The 15,723-nt window shown below is 43.1% G+C and overlaps 1 protein-coding gene across 1 annotated transcript in view; it reads left to right on the top strand.

Moving 5' to 3' along the window:
* EDC4 (enhancer of mRNA decapping 4) overlaps positions 1-15,723 on the top strand; it is a 2,017,057-nt gene that overhangs the window by 698,031 nt on the left and 1,303,303 nt on the right. The window contains exon 10 of the mRNA XM_044082055.1: positions 4,815-4,910. Coding sequence (XP_043937990.1) covers positions 4,815-4,910 — 96 coding nt within the window. The remainder of the gene's footprint in view (positions 1-4,814; positions 4,911-15,723) is intronic.

The raw sequence follows: 15,723 nt of genomic DNA, 5'->3' as shown, positions 1-15,723 counted from the left end.
ATAATATATAGTATTAACAATCTTACTCCCCATACTTCTTATGTTGTAATACATAATATATAGTATTAACAATCTTACTCCCCATACTTCTTATGTTGTAGTACATAATATATAGTATTAACAGTCTTACTCCCCATACTTCTTATGTTGTAGTACATAATATATAGTATTAACAGTCTTACTCCCCATACTTCTTATGTTGTAATACATAATATATAGTATTAACAATCTTACTCCCCATACTTCTTATGTTGTAGTACATAATATATAGTATTAACAATCTTACTCCCCATACGTCTTATGTTGTAATACATAATATATAGTATTAACAATCTTACTCCCCATACTTCTTATGTTGTAATATATAATATATAGTATTAACAGTCTTACTCCCCATACTTCTTATGTTGTAGTACATAATATATAGTACAGTCTTACTCCCCATACTTCATATGTTGTAATACATAATATATAGTATTGACAGTCTTACTCTCCCCATACTTCTTATGTTACTTCCTTACCCTGATGTAATCTGCAATTTGCACTGATATCTGTTCATTTTTTTTTAAATACTCCCTACGGTCTAGGGGTTATCTGCCTTTTGTTTGTACTGCTGTAATTTTCAGAACTGCTGTAAGTGCTTTGAAATTACCATGATATGTGTGATTATTTTAAATGTCTATACTATTTTGGAGCTGTTCTCCCCAGGCCTCATTAAACATTATAAACTTGATGTAATCTTCAGGTCCAGGACTGGATTTGCCAGAGATATTCTACAGGGTTTTGTAGAAAAAGCTATTAAAATACCACCAAGGCCACCGATCCAAAAAGTAAGCGAATTTAATGAAACACTTGGTGCCTCTGCTTACACAGCCTTCCAAGAGTAAAAACACCACAAAATACTGTTTGCTTATATACAGCATATTGCTTTGTTTTGTAGAAAACGCCTCTGCTCCTTCCTCCCTCTAATCCTTTCCAAGCATGAGCTTCGGCATTCTCCCTAAAGTGATGAATACTGCACCATATGAATAGAAGGACATAGAATAATTGTGTAAAATCTAACCATAACCATAGATGTCCCTTTCTTTCATATGCTGCAGTATTGCTGCCCCCCATCTTCCCCTGATGCTTGCCTGTTTTTCTTGGTGATATGTTTTTCACCTAGGCTCAGGCTGGTACTTGGCGGCATTCATTTCTGAGGTTAGTGCATGCTGATGTCCACTTTATACCCCTATATCTCTTTATGACCAAGGTAAGCGGAATAATGTGTGGCGTCACACGTACCTCGCAGTAGCATGTAAACTTTTGTATGTGAGCTGGACATATGAGTTAGCCGGAGGCGGACTACTCCCTAATGTGATGAGTACTGCAGCATATAGAAGAGAAGGGTGTCTATGGTTATGGTAAGATTTTGCACAACTATTCTTTATCTTATGTTATCGCTACTGGCTTCCTTCTGCAGATATGCCATTTACCTGTGGTCTCAGGCACATTTGTAGGTGGCCTAGTGCTCCAACAACAACAGAAAGTGAAAGACTGCTTTCACCTGTATAACCAGTCATCCTTCTTATATCCTTGACATATGGATAATGGCGTCTGCACTTAAGGAACGTCTGTCCAATCCAGAAATTAGGCTGGAATGACTATCATTTTTTGTAAATCTTTCCCGTGTGTAAGTAATGTGATATCATTAATGCTCCTCCCATTCAGATGTCTTCGATTACGGTCAGTCATATAAATTTACTGTCATTATATCACTTCTGTACTCTGTCAGTGTAAAAATTCCACCTGTTTTGCTGTTGCCTTTATTTAAGTGATCATACCTGTATTGTGTTTCATCCAAACCATCTAATCCAACTGATGGGAATTGAGCTACTCGACTGAGCCAATCTGATTGCTCTGCTGGTGTTCCATGCCTTGAGTTCCTGCAAGAAAAACTCCCATTGTTCCCCTCTGCTCACCCTGTCCGTAGATCTTGTTTGCCACCTAAGCAGTCGGACAGATTTGTGCCTTGCTACAACTAAGTGCTCCATGTTTTTTTCAAATTTCCACTAACTTAACTCTCCTAGGTTCTGTTCTCGGAGTCCATTGCTGTTCATACTGGTGATGGACTACATAAACAAACAAGCCAGAGAGAATAGATCAAGAAAGCTGCTTTGTGCAAATGATGAGCATTACAAGCATCTTCTGAATAGGAACAACAAATGATAGGGTTATGGAATGCCACATTGAAGGCACATGGGACAGAAACTGAGTCTAGACACGACAGTTGTCATGGCACCAAATGGCAGAAATCAGAAGCTGAAAGTTGAGATAGAAGATAATATAATGGGACACGTTACTAGCTTCAAGTATTTGGGAAGTGTAGTTGAAGAGGAGAAGGGGATTCTAAAGGAGGATATTAGTGCTCGAGTCAAAAGGGTTACAGCCATCTGGCAAAGTCTGTCACAAATAGTGTGTGACATAAGAATGTCAATGAAGTCGAAAAGTAAGGTGTACAAAACAGTGTGACCAGTACTTCTGTATTGCACAGAACCCAAGCATTTAAGGTAGAACAGTTAAGGAAGCTAGTGGTGACAGAGATGAAGTGCCTGAGATGGGTGATAAGATGCATAGTGTGGTACAGACAAAACAAAAAATGGCTTCAGAATAGAGGCAAAGTAACGCCATTAGCAAACAAAGTCAGAGAGAAAATATCCTATTGGTTTGGGCATGTGATCTGGAAAGTAGAAGACAATTTGGTGAAGGAAGTTTGGGAGACACTGGAAGCATTCAAGAGAAGCTGAGGACATCCAACCAGTAGATGGATTGCATGAGAGATGACCTACAGCAGTCAGGCAGAACTGGAGAAGAAGATAGGAGAGTGGCACTGAATCGAGAGAGGTGGCAACAGCTGATGCAACACCTGACCCCATGCAGAAAAAATGGGAAAAAGGAGGTTGATGAGTTATAACTACATGCAACAGTTTGGGATTTTTTAAGATATTACACAATGTAGGGAACTTGTTGGAGTGACATTTTAGGTATGTGAGTATTTATGGTTCCAAATGGTCTTCAGGAGGTCACTGTTAAGAGGGTACATCTTCTGTCAGGCTCTCTTCCAGTTAGATGGATGATCCACTGCTCACGTTGGCCATTGTGTCTCTTATTACATTTGAGAGATTTCTAGTTTTGTCTTGTGCTTGCCTTTCAGGTACTGCTCAGTCCATGTCCATGGCAGAACCTGACAGTGTGGAGCTTGCTGCACATCCTGTACTGGTCTGCTGACACCATGATATGATAGGGCCAGTGGCACAACCTATGTATTGAAAGCATTGTGTTGATAGACAGTCCTCTAAGGTGTTTTCAGGTGTTAATAACTCTAGAGGGCCTTGTCAGAGTAGCTGATGCTGTGTGCATTTATGTAGCTGTAATTTATGCTGTCATGGTTCATTTTGGGCAACATAAATGTGTACTGTGAAGGTATGGGTGACTTTTGCCAAATATATGAGCTTTTCTTTAATCCTGGGAACCTTTGATTATACCAGTCCTGGGAACCTTTGATTATACCATTTTCGACTTTCAGTATTTCAGCCTCTGCTTTTGAATCTTTCATTCACGAAGCCCAAGCTCATGAGCTCTGACATTGTTATATTTTCTGTCTTGGTAAACACAACTGCATTTGCTCTGCAGAAGTACTTTTTCAACAGAATGCTTAAAGATTATATTGTGTATGTTGACAAGATGGTCATTAACCAAATGTAATGAAATTTAGAAGAAACATTTTGAAAAGCAGCAAGTTATGACCATGCATTAAATTTGTGGAATTTGAGCACATCACTTAGGACTGATTTGAAAGTTAAAACTGTCATTTGTTTGCTTCACATCTTGAATGTGACATCTTTATCTGCTGATGCTAGAGAATGTCGATTTGTATCCTGACTAGTCACTGCAGTTTTCTTCTCTACACATACACAGTCTTAAGAAGCATTTGGAATGTTCTAGAGGTTTGGGCTTTGTTGCTTTCGTTTTCTTTTGTTATTTTTGTCCCTCCTCGGTTTATTGACTTGGCATTGTTAAACGGTATTGCTGTAGTCTGTCGCACGGGCAGGTTTAGGTTGGAGATACACTGTAGGTGGATTACTGTGCAGTCGATTTGGTGCCTTTTGAATTTGTTTTGGGTAGATGTGGTGAATCTTCTTAAAGGTAATTGACAACTTCCAAATTGCATAACAAACTTAACAAAGAATTGATCTACTAAATATGACCAGTTCACAAACTCCTAAATCACCTAATATCCATTGCAGCCAACAGTTGGGGAAAGCTGCGCTGCATCACCACGCTGTGGTCATATTACTCTTGTGATTGTACGATTGATTTGATACATAGCAAAGGATTCGGTGTTTCCTGAGGTAATGCAGTTTGGAATTAAAATATGTAACAGTAGGGATTGCAGACACATCCCTTTGCAGAAACATCTTTGAAGTCTAGATTGCTTTATTTTTAGTCAACTGGATATTAATTATCAGCATCATCTGGTATCTGTGAGATTTGGCTAATTTAATGTGTTGGGGAATTGGCAGTTGTGATTTTGCCTGTATTCCCTGCCATCTGGGGAACATTGCTTAAGCTGCATGTAAAGTTTCAGATAGTTCCTCTGATGAAGGAGAGTAAAATCTGCTGAGTATGTGCTTTGGAAGCTCTGGAGTCTTTATGTTGCTGCAGTCTGATGCTGTTGGCCACTTTTAAACTCAGAACTTGTAGCTTGTTCAGTATTCTTTATATCAAAGGACTATATTTAAGATTTTTAATGATTTTTTTTTTCTTTGTTTCAGTGTTCCTTACTGGAGGTTTTTAGTAACAGGAGCTGATCAAAACCAAGAATTAAAGATGTGGTGTACAGTATCCTGGACCTGCCTTCAGACTGTACGGTGAGTGTCAGAAATTAGATATCATTAGTTTTTAAATACTGTCAGTATAATTGTTGTGCCTTTCTAAAGAGAGAAAGATATTAGTAATGATTGTTATAGTAAGGTTTTTGTGTCACATGTTCTGCCAAGGACACTTCCCATATGGTCTACGATTAGGACATCCTTCCTACCTGTCTCAATTTAGGTCTTGAATCTCTATATTTGTGAGCATACGTGCTCCGTAGTGGTGCATGCTGTAACATCACATGCTGCACTAAGCTGGCACGTGTAGCCTCTGTGCCCACTGTTTCTCACTGGACACTTACATAGCTTGGATCTTGATTGTGATATTGATCATGTGAAAGTTCTCTCATTCAGTGTGTGAAACAAACTATAAAAGTGCTTTTGTGGTCACCAGAGCCAGCACTGGCCTTAACCTTATTACTCGTGAAGGAGTATGACGTGAAACGTTACTATAACCAGCAGCATCTCATCCTGCCAACCTGAAGATGCAGGCGGTGGAACCTGTTGAATGACTCCCTTTACCACTTTCTGCCTGTGCTTGAGAGCCTCTTGGATAGGGTTGGTGAGGATCTTTGCACTAATCCAGTCCTGTGCAAGACCACTATCAGAAGGTGAAGTAAGTGGGAGCCAACATCACTCATATCTTTCTAGAGGTAATTCCAGCTTTAAGACCATAGCCTCACTCTACCTGAATGCTGTTTCTTTCCTCTTGACTAGTAAAAGCTCAAGTTTGCATCCTCTTTCTCCTGCTGCAAAGAACATTGATTGACTTCTGAGAATTGTGCACTGGCTGTCACCTTTTAGTTACCTCTTGGAAATAAAAAAAACAGCCACTTCCTGGTGGTATAGCTGGATCACTCTGAAGGCTGGTGCTTTCCTCTCTGGTTCCTAAAGTTCCCTGGACAGTTTAGTGGTAGTGTCCAGGATAGACCATATCTCTCTCCATGCCCCCTCAGTCCAGCATGGTTTGAAATTGCAGAGTAAGGAAGGCTCAGCAGAACTTGTGTCTGGACTCGCAGGTCAGGATAACATGGCTAAGCTCTTGTTTGGTGTCTTTTGGGATCTAACCTACCAGTTTCTGGGGTATGTCCGTTCAGAAATATAGCCAGGATGCTCACTCCCAGATATTTGCTATGCACTCTTAAACAGTTATTTGCATGTACTCCTCTTAAACAGTTATTTGCATGTACTCTGGCTTTGCATAAGTCCACCAACCTGCAGGCAAGGTAGGCAGTGTTCCGATGCTTTCTGTCCATTCTGGGAATGAAATTCCAGAGCATGTGGAGGTCCTTACCGTCTAGATGGACAATAAGGAACATTGAACTCTCCCCAAACAACTCCCAACTGGTCCCTCCTGTGGAGAAATACTCAGGTTCATGAAATTCACTATGGACTGACCTTTGGTCCCCATTTTTTCCCTCAGCAACATTTGAATAAATGTCTGTGTCCTTCCCTCTTTGATGCTGTTGGGCACCCTAAAAGCAGTCATATACCTTCTGTACTTCATTAGGAGGTAGATGCTCTGTTCAAGTACATCTTAGGGCGGAATCCTGCTTGATTTCTTTGGTTTAGCATATATCTCCGAGAACATGTTAACTTGCTACTTTATTACCTAGCAAGAAACCAAGGATTTAGGTTTAGTTAGCAGAAAGGGTTTACTGTCTCACCATATTGGAGTTTACATTCCTCAGCTGTATGACTGACCTGTCCAGATTCCAGCCCTGTCTAGAGGATCAGGTTCTGAAAAGGTTTTATGTCTCCCTGAGTCTGGGCTCAAGGAGAAAGTGGTTAAGATCCTCTCTGTACCTTTCAAAATGAGCTGGCTTGTGGCTTGCAGCAACATTGAATGTGCTTGTACTTTGCCCTGGGATCAAGATTATGTAGGTACTTATGTATGTGACCTGTCTCGGGCTCCATTTTCTTAAGGAAGCACTTAGATAAACAGTTCTTGATGCCCTTTTCTGAGGGTCATCGCTGCCTAGATCTGGTCAGGCAGTTGCAGAAGTAGAGGGCTGCTCTGCTGTCCCCTTCGTCAGTTCTTGTGTCTTATTACAGGCCAGGCACCTCCATAAGTGCCCTTTGGTATTAGACAGACATTTATTCTCCACCCTTACTACCACATTGTGTCAGGAATTTCCTGAAAGGTGTCTGTGTGTCTATGCGTGCCTAGCAGCTACAGGCTTGATTTCTGTTTAGGGTTGTTAGGATGTTTTGTTAAAGTTTGCCTTTTCTTAGAGGATTACTATAGGGGGGGGCAGTAGGTTCTTATTGTAATCATATATGGCCATATGTTAGATTTCTCTTTTAGAAAGGGCTTCAGTCAGAGAGGAAGTAAGTAGCCTGCTTAGAGCTCTTGGGACAAGCTAAGACTGTACTACTCAAAAGAGGTGTAGAGAGTGTCCCTCTTCTTGGAGCAAGTACTAGTGTTCTGCTACCCCCTCTTCTTGGCTCTGAAGAGAATGGAATGCTTCTTCCCATTCTGGACTTTCTAGTAATCAGGGGTACTAATCTCAGCTCTTTGGCATAGAGTAATAATTTTGTGACTCTAACCTGGGTGACCTAGGTTTGATTAGTGTCTGGGGTGTTGGAGGTGCCAAGTAGAGAAGAGCATGGAGTGAGCAGTCAGTGACTATTTTCTTGTAATAAATGAGGGGAATACATCTAGATGTGTTGCTGTACTGCCACTCAGCAGAGGCTTTAAAGGAAAAAAAACACAGTACAGCCCAATGTGCTAGCAGCAGTAGGGAGTGTGCACACACAATCTGGTCCTGTCTTTCACCATTGATGGCTTCAACCTGTACCCATTCTCTGCTTTGATGTATGGTTAGGGTCTTGGATGAGGTATACCCCTGGCTTCCACATTATGGGAAGGGGTTGTATTTCATGATCTAGGTATCACCCACACCATGGCCATTTGTCTTGAACTCATTGCTGACTTGTCTGTTGTTATAGTTTTACTGGTTTCTGGAGTTATATGCTTTTGAGTCAAGAATATTTGACACTAATGAGCTATCTCCCAAGTTCTTTCACCAGACCCATCAGGGTTTGTCTGCCCAGGCTGTGGTGATTCCAGATTTTCCAGTCCCAGTGCTCATGGTTTTGGTTTAGGTGTTACTTGACTACTTTGTCTATGTGAGTGTGAAGAGATGGTGCAGGAGCATACCTTCTGTCATATAGACTGATGATTAATGCTTAGTCTACCTTGGTCTCTCATGCACATCACCCTGGGGCAAGTATATGCCTTGATGTCTGGTCCCTGTCACCCAAGAAAAGAGAGCACTCTCATCCCATACCTTCTCCTTAGTTGATGGTTAGTGGAAGACTTTCTTCCTCTCTGGTTGCCTGGATGAGTCTGAGGACCCAGTGGCCATTGTTATCATCAGTGAATAAGAATAGTGAGTCATCCCCCACATGTGTCATTTCTGGAAGAACCTGCAATCTTATGGAATTTTCTGTGGATTGGCACCTCTCCCCATGTATATCAGGGGAAGGTGAAGGTGGTGTCTTGAGTTATGTCTTAGTGGAATTCTAGCATCTGGAAACTCCCAAAGTCAAGTTCTGCAGCCCCATTTAGATTTAGGATATTTATAGACTTCTGACTGATTATAGAGTCACTAATTAAGTATCCCCAGGCTAACTCTTTTGTGGTCTCTCTGCTCTAGCACAGACCTCTAAGACCACAGCATGTTGCCACATTGTCTCTAGAGAAGTAGTGTAAAGCTTTAGACAAGTATGTGGCAAGATAATGTATTCCTTTGTCACATCAGTAATCAGTGCACCCAGCTGTCATCTCTACTGTTCAAATTACATTTCTCTTGTTCATAGGTTGATACTAGGCTATCTGCCCTAGGGCATTTATAAGCCTAGCCAGAGTGTGTTTGGCTTTCGCCACCCTTTTAGATTATTTGACTGTGCCTCTGTATAGTAGGTCACAGAAGATAGCCCTTTTAAGGTTAGTTTACTGTGCCTCTGTCTAGTAGGGACACAGAAGAGATCCCTGGGGTAAACCTACGACCTCCCATCCACTCGTCAAGATCTCTCTTGAAGAGGGTCATTGAGGGGCTCTGCCTAACATGGATTGGGATCTTGTTTCAGAGTGAGGGGAGCCTTTGGGATATGAATCTGTCCCTCCAGCATGTCCTATTTATTTCTGTGCTGAGGTTTAAGTCTCTGGAGCGTGTAGCTCTAAGGGATTTGGATTTCCTGAGGTGGAGCATGTCCATTAAATCTAGATTGGACATGGCTTTATACATCAGGCACAGATCGCCTCTGAGTAGGCGGTAAGCAACTGAGTAGAGCTGGAGTTTCTTTAGCCTAACTCCGTAGGGTATCTGTTTGAGTCCCTTGATCCTCTTGGTGAGGTACTTTTGGGGTCTTTCCAGTTGCTGCAGGTGTCGGGTAATGTACATCCCAAATGGGGCATTGTATTCAATTATGGGCCTGATGAGTAATGAGTAGAGGGACACAATGACCGCTCTTGATCTAGATGTGAACCCTTTTGTGATAAGGTGGGCTTTATAGAAGGTCTTTCTAACCACTTTGGCAACGTGATTGTCAAAGGAGAGATTGCTATCTACTTGGGTCCCCAAATCCCTAATTACGTCTTCCGTACTTAATGGATTTCCACCTATGTGGTATTTTGTGGTCACTTTGTTTTTCCCAAAGGGGATGACTATGCACTTTTTGGCATTTAGCTTTAGGCCATGACTCTGGCACCAGTTATCCGTCTCTGTGAGACCCTTTTGGAGGATGCTTGTGTCAGTCGGCGAGTCGATTATGGCACCCAGTTTGCAGTCATCTGCGAACTTGGTCAGCCATAGTCCTCCCGTGTTAGCCTGTACCTCCAAGAAATATATACCGAACAAGAGAGGTCCCAGGACTGAGCCTTGTGGGACGCCACTTGTAACTGGTTTAGAGTCTGACATGGCACCTGCAATTCTGACCATGTGGGTTCTATCCCTGAGCCAGTTTGCAACCCATATTGTGACATATAGGGGTTGATATTTAAGCTGGTAAGCTTATTTATGATGCCCGAGTGGGGTATTGTGTCGAAGGCTTTTGCGAGGTCCAGGTAGGCTGTGTGGACTACCTTCCCTTCATCTGTTGCCTTGGTGACTGATGTTCTTCATCTCACATTGCTGCAGTCCTTACACTTGGGTATAGCGCTGTCCTCGGTCGGCCCGAATACCAAAGTATATGGCTGACGCCGGTCATGGCGCATTAAACTGACGCCAGGACGTCAGGGTATAAATGCGCATGACCGACGTCATATCCTCAGTCTTTTTTGCCGCGTGGTCCGATGCAGAAGCAAATTTGCGAGTGCAGGTTGGCGTCCTGAGATTTTCCGAAACCGAGGTTTCAGCCCGAATCCAAGTTGGCTAAGTACCCCGTTGGTTAATATTTTGGTTTTTCTTGCCTCAGTATTTTACGGATGTCAGAAAAAGTAAATAACTGTATTTCTTGGAAACAGATACCACATAGGGACTACCACAGCTTGTGTATACCGTGTTTAGGGCCTGAGCACGACGTTGTTGGGTGTTCCTCTTGCGCTAGATTTAACAAACGTACCATAAAGAGGAGATTAGACTGCGCTAGGTTAGTCTTGCGGTGCAATTACAAAATGCCGTCGGATGCTCCGGCGCCCGCTTCTCGAAGCAAGCAGGACAAAACACCTAGGCCTAGGTTAGAGGCACCAGCCGACCGGACGTCGGTTCTTTAGAGGGCGGTTGTGCCAGAGGCCCAAACAGAAGTTTCCCTAGAGTCCCAGGGGAGACTTTGTTGTTACAGGATGTGTCTTCACAGGAGGTAGGCCAGGCTGAAGGGGCTTCTCAGGTAGCTGTTCTCCCCTCTCTGCCTAAGGTGGTTAGGCCTTCCCCTACTGTTACAAAGGCTTCTTCCAAGAGTAGGCCAGGTTCAGCTGTAGCATGTGCTCCTCCTAGTACTTCAGGCCCTGTGCCCAAGAGACATATGCTTAAGATGGCTGAAGATTTAATTACTATGATTAGGGTTTTATGCCCCTCCTGACAAAAGGCCTAGGGTGGATCCTGAATTTGGGAATTTTGAACAGGATTCTGATATTTCTGAGTCTTCGCTGAGGATTTACAGGAGTTTTCTCATTATTCTGACTCTGATGTGGATGACTCCACCTTCTGCTTCTCCTCCTGAGGATTTTTCATTCTCAGAGACTCTCCATTCCATGAGGGAACATTTTAAATGGGAAGGTCAGGATTTCTCTGATTCCAGGAAAAGACTTAGGGAATTTTGTTTCTACCTCAGCATAGGCCTTTAGCTATACCCTGTTCTTTCTGTGGTGGAAGATGTTTTTGCAGAGGCTTCCCTTAACCCTGATTCTTTACCTCCCGCTCCTGTTAAACCAGACAGATACTATAGGGTGCCTGAAGCTCACAAGTATCTTTTAAAAGCCCTAGGGCAGATCCAGAGACAGTTACTCAGGGGCCTAAAGGGGTTAAGGCTTCTGTGGCTAAAAATCCAGTTCCTCAGGACAAAGAGGCAAGAGCTTTAGACAGATGGGGTAAGAAAGTGTATACTTCTTCAACTTTAGCCATGAGGGCTTTAAATTGTCAATTCCACATGCTGAGATATCAAATCTATCTCCTTTCACAGTTAAAGTCTAAGGTAGATGCTCTGGCAGAAGGTATTGAATGTAAGGAGTTACAAGATCTGGTACATGTGTCTGAACAGGTGGGTAAGCATTCCTTACAATGTGGTTTTGATGCTGTACAGGCCTCTTCCAGGGTGGCTGCCACTGGTACTGTCCTTCGCAGGCACGCCTGGTTACGGATCAGAATTTAGCTGAGCATGTTAAGTCAAGGATCTTGGATGCCCTTTACAATCTGATGTGTTGTTTGGTTCGCCTGTTGAAGCAGTTTTAAAGAAAATGGAGGACAAAGCTAAATCTATGCACACTGTTAAAGATTTTTACAGGTTCAACCACCAAAGTTTAGCAGAAACTGGCCAAGCAAGGCGTGGACATACCCTTCTTATGATTCCCAGTCTAGGGGTAGGTCTATAGGGGCAGAGCTCAGGGTTCTTTAGATCCAGGACAGGGGCTCACCTGCACAGTCTTCAGGGGAGGGCAGGGGTCAGCCCTTTCGACAGACACAATGACCTACCTTTTCAACTGCCAGAACCTCCACGCGCAGCACCTTTAGGAGGAAGACTGACACTTTTCAAAGAGAACTGGAGTTTAATTACCCAAGACAGATGGGTATTGGATATCATTCACCACGGTTACAGGTTTTATTTCCATACCTTACCACCGTTCAAGGGCATGCCAGATATTCCGCCAACACAAATTGGAAGCTCACAGACAAATATCCATATTGACACAGATAGGGGCCATACAACGGTGCCTATGGCAGAAAGGGGCCTAGGATTTTACTCTCGCCTATTCCTAGTACCAAAAAGGGGAACACGTGGAGACCAATTCTGGATTTGTCTATCCTCAACACCTTTCTGGACATCCCCAAGTTCAAGATGCTGACATTGCAACAGCTTTTACCCCTCCTGGGCAAGGATCACTGGATGGTAACTTTGGATCTCCAAGAGGCTTACCTTCATGTCCCTATCACTCTAAGCTGCAGGAAGTATCTGCGTTTTGAGCTGGAGATTCACACTATCAATTCTCTGCATTGCCCTTTGGCTTATCCACTGCACCCAGAGTATTCACAAAGGTCCTGGCTCCAGTGATAGCTTTCTTCAGACGGAAAGGAATACAGATCTACCCTTATTTGGACGATTGCCTGATTCTGGCTCAGGGCAAGGACGAACTTCTACAGCATTTAAAGTATGTGATAACAGTGCTAAGATGCCTAGGGTATTCTGTGAACGAAACAAAGTCCAGTCTAGTACCCTCTCAGGACATGTGCTTTCTGGGTGTGAGACTGAATACAGCAGCCCAGATGGCCTTCTTAAGACAAACAAAAGAATCTTTCCCTTTACTTCCAACAACTATCACATCAGTCCGGGCTGACTGCAAGGACAGTCCTTCAAGCCTTAGGGTTCATGGCATCTTGTATTCTGGTGCTTCCCAATGCCAAACTGCATATGAGGAAGCTACAATGGTATCTCAAGAATCTATGGACACAACACTGCCACGATCTGGACACTGTCATTCCAATAATACCTTGCATCCAAAAGGAATTCTTGTGGTGGGCTCAGCAATGTCACCTAAACAAGGGACTTTCTGTGACCCGGCGAGGCAAGTCAGATTCTAACAACAGATGCCTCAGACAAAGCTTGGGGGCTCATCTCAATGGAAAATGGATACAGGACAAGTGGCCTGCCAGACTACAACATCTACATATCAACCTAAAGGAGATGTTAGCAGTCCAGTTTGCATTAACAGCTTTCAAGGAATTACTTCTTCCGGGACAGGTGTTGATTCTAACAGACAACACAACTGTCATGTGGTACATCAACAAGCAAGGTACACATTCTTACCCTCTATGCAGACAAGCAATGATTCTATGGGAAACGGCTCTCAGTCTACAACTGGATCTTCAGGCAAGGTATCTGCCGGGGATGCAGAACTCCTTAGCAGATGTGTTAAGCAGGCAAATCATGGATCCCCACGGAAACTGGATCCTCAGGTATTTCAGCAATTAACAGTGTCATGGGGAACACCAGACATAGATCTGTTCGCTTCTCCTCTAAACCACCAGCTGCCAAAGTTTTGCACAAAAAGGATACACCAGGCAGCTTGGAAAACGGATGCTCTTTCTTTCAGTTGGAAAAATCTTCATGTATATGCCTTTCCACCACTTCCTCTACTTCTAAAGGTTCTGCTAAAGGTAAGCCAGGACAAACCAAGAATGATCCTGATAGCTCCAGATTGGCCCCGACAGCATTGGTACCCACTACTGAGAAATTTAATAAGGAAACCACCCTTTAATTCCTCAACTGTTGTCTCAAAAGGACGGTCATTTACTCAATGTCAAGCTTCACTCTCTTCATCTCACAGCATGGCATATCCTGTTTTAGCTCATAGCAGGGCTCAACTTCCTCAACAAGTTTTGAATGTGATTATGGAAGCTAGGAGACCTAGTACAAGGAAAGTGTATGCAGACAAGTGGAAGAGATTTTTGCTTTGGAGTGCAGCAAAGGGTGTGGATGTTTCTGAGCCTGATTTAAGTGTGGCTCTTCTATATCTTACTGAACTATTGGACAAGGGTTTGTCCTTCTCTTCCATTAAAATTCATGCTGCAGCAATTTCAGCTCACTATGACTGTGATCCACCTTTGTTTTCTCATTCCTTGTTCAAGCAATTTCTCAGAGGAGCAAAGAACATAAGACCTCCACGAAGAGCTCCTACTCCAGCTTGGGACCTCAATTACGTGTTGGAAAAGCTCACTCTGCCACCTTTTGAGCCTGCAGCTACGGCTGAGTTAAAATATTTGTCATGGAAGACTGCTTTTTTGTTGGCCATTACCTCTGCAAGAAGGGTTTCTGAATTGCAGGCCCTTATGGCTGTTGAGCCTTTCTTGATCTTCCATAAGGATAGGGTATCTTTACGACTAACCCTTCCATTATGCCTAAGGTGGTCTCAAGTGTGTCTTTAAACCAGTCTATTCATTTACCTACCTTTTATGCAGACCCCAAAACAAGGGGAAAAGATCTTGCATACTTTGACGCACAGACAGTTACGCTACTACTTAGATAGGACTAAGGGTTTCAGGCAGTCGCAACAGTTGTTTGTTTCTTTTGCTTTAGGTACTCAGGGCAAGCCTGTGTCAAAGCAAACTCTTTCTAAATGGATTGGGTTTTGCATTTCCTTTTGTTATTCTCAACATGGCAAGCAGATCCCAACAGGGATCAGACCTCATTCCACTAGGGCTACTGCCACCTCTACAGCCTTTCTAAGGGAGTGTCAACTAAGGACATTTTGGAGGCAGCTACTTGGAGTTCAGTACATACTTTCTCTAAGCACTTCCACCTTCCTCTCTACTCTAAATCTAGGGCTGGGTTTGCCACTGCTATTCTACAGGGCATTTTGACAGCTCCTGCTTCTATTTGATTTGCCATCCTCCCTTACCTCTGCTTTGGGAATCTACCCAAGTGTAAGGACTGCAGCAATGTGAGATGAAGAACATAGTACAGTTTTGTACCTACCATAAATGTAGATGTTCAAGATCCACATTGCTGCAGTTCCCCTCTGTGTTTAGGGGTGGTTGTGTGGTTAGGTTAGTACTTTATTAGATAATTGTTAGAAGTTGTACATAGTTTGGGTGTGGGGGTGTTTAGTGTTTGGTAATTTTTTGATTTTACCCTGTTTAGGGTCTTCTGACATCTGGGGCAAGAAAAGACTGAGGATATGACGTCGGTCATGCGCTGGCGTCCTGGCGTCAGTTTAATCGCCATGACCGACCGAGGACAGCGCTATACCCAAGTGTAAGGACTGCAGCAATGTGGATCTTCGAACATCTACATTTATGGTAGGTACAAAACTGTACTTTTCAAAGAAGTCGACCAGGTTCAAGAGGCAAGATCTGCCCTTAACAAAGCCGAATTAGGTGGGATCCAGTGTTTGGAGGTTCCCAATGTCTTTGTTTATGAATTCCATGATGATACGCTCCATAGCTTTGCAGACCAGGCTAGTCAAGCTTATAGGGCGATAGTTTCCGGGGTCTGTTGTGGCACCACCTTTGTGGAGTGGGACCACTGTTGCTGTACGACATTCCTTGGGTACATATCCTGTAGTGAGGCTGAGATTGAACAGTGACTTTATATGAGGGTTCAGTTCTTCTTGAAGCTCGTGTAAGACGTAGCCCGGGACACCGTCCGGTCCCAT

Source organism: Protopterus annectens, chromosome 8.part1 (genome assembly GCF_019279795.1).
Source record: "Protopterus annectens isolate FY-2018-M chromosome 8.part1, PAN1.0, whole genome shotgun sequence".
Taxonomy (NCBI): domain Eukaryota; kingdom Metazoa; phylum Chordata; order Ceratodontiformes; family Protopteridae; genus Protopterus; species Protopterus annectens.
The sequence above is the reverse complement of the archived record's forward strand: the minus strand, read 5'-3'. Positions and strand labels throughout refer to the sequence as shown.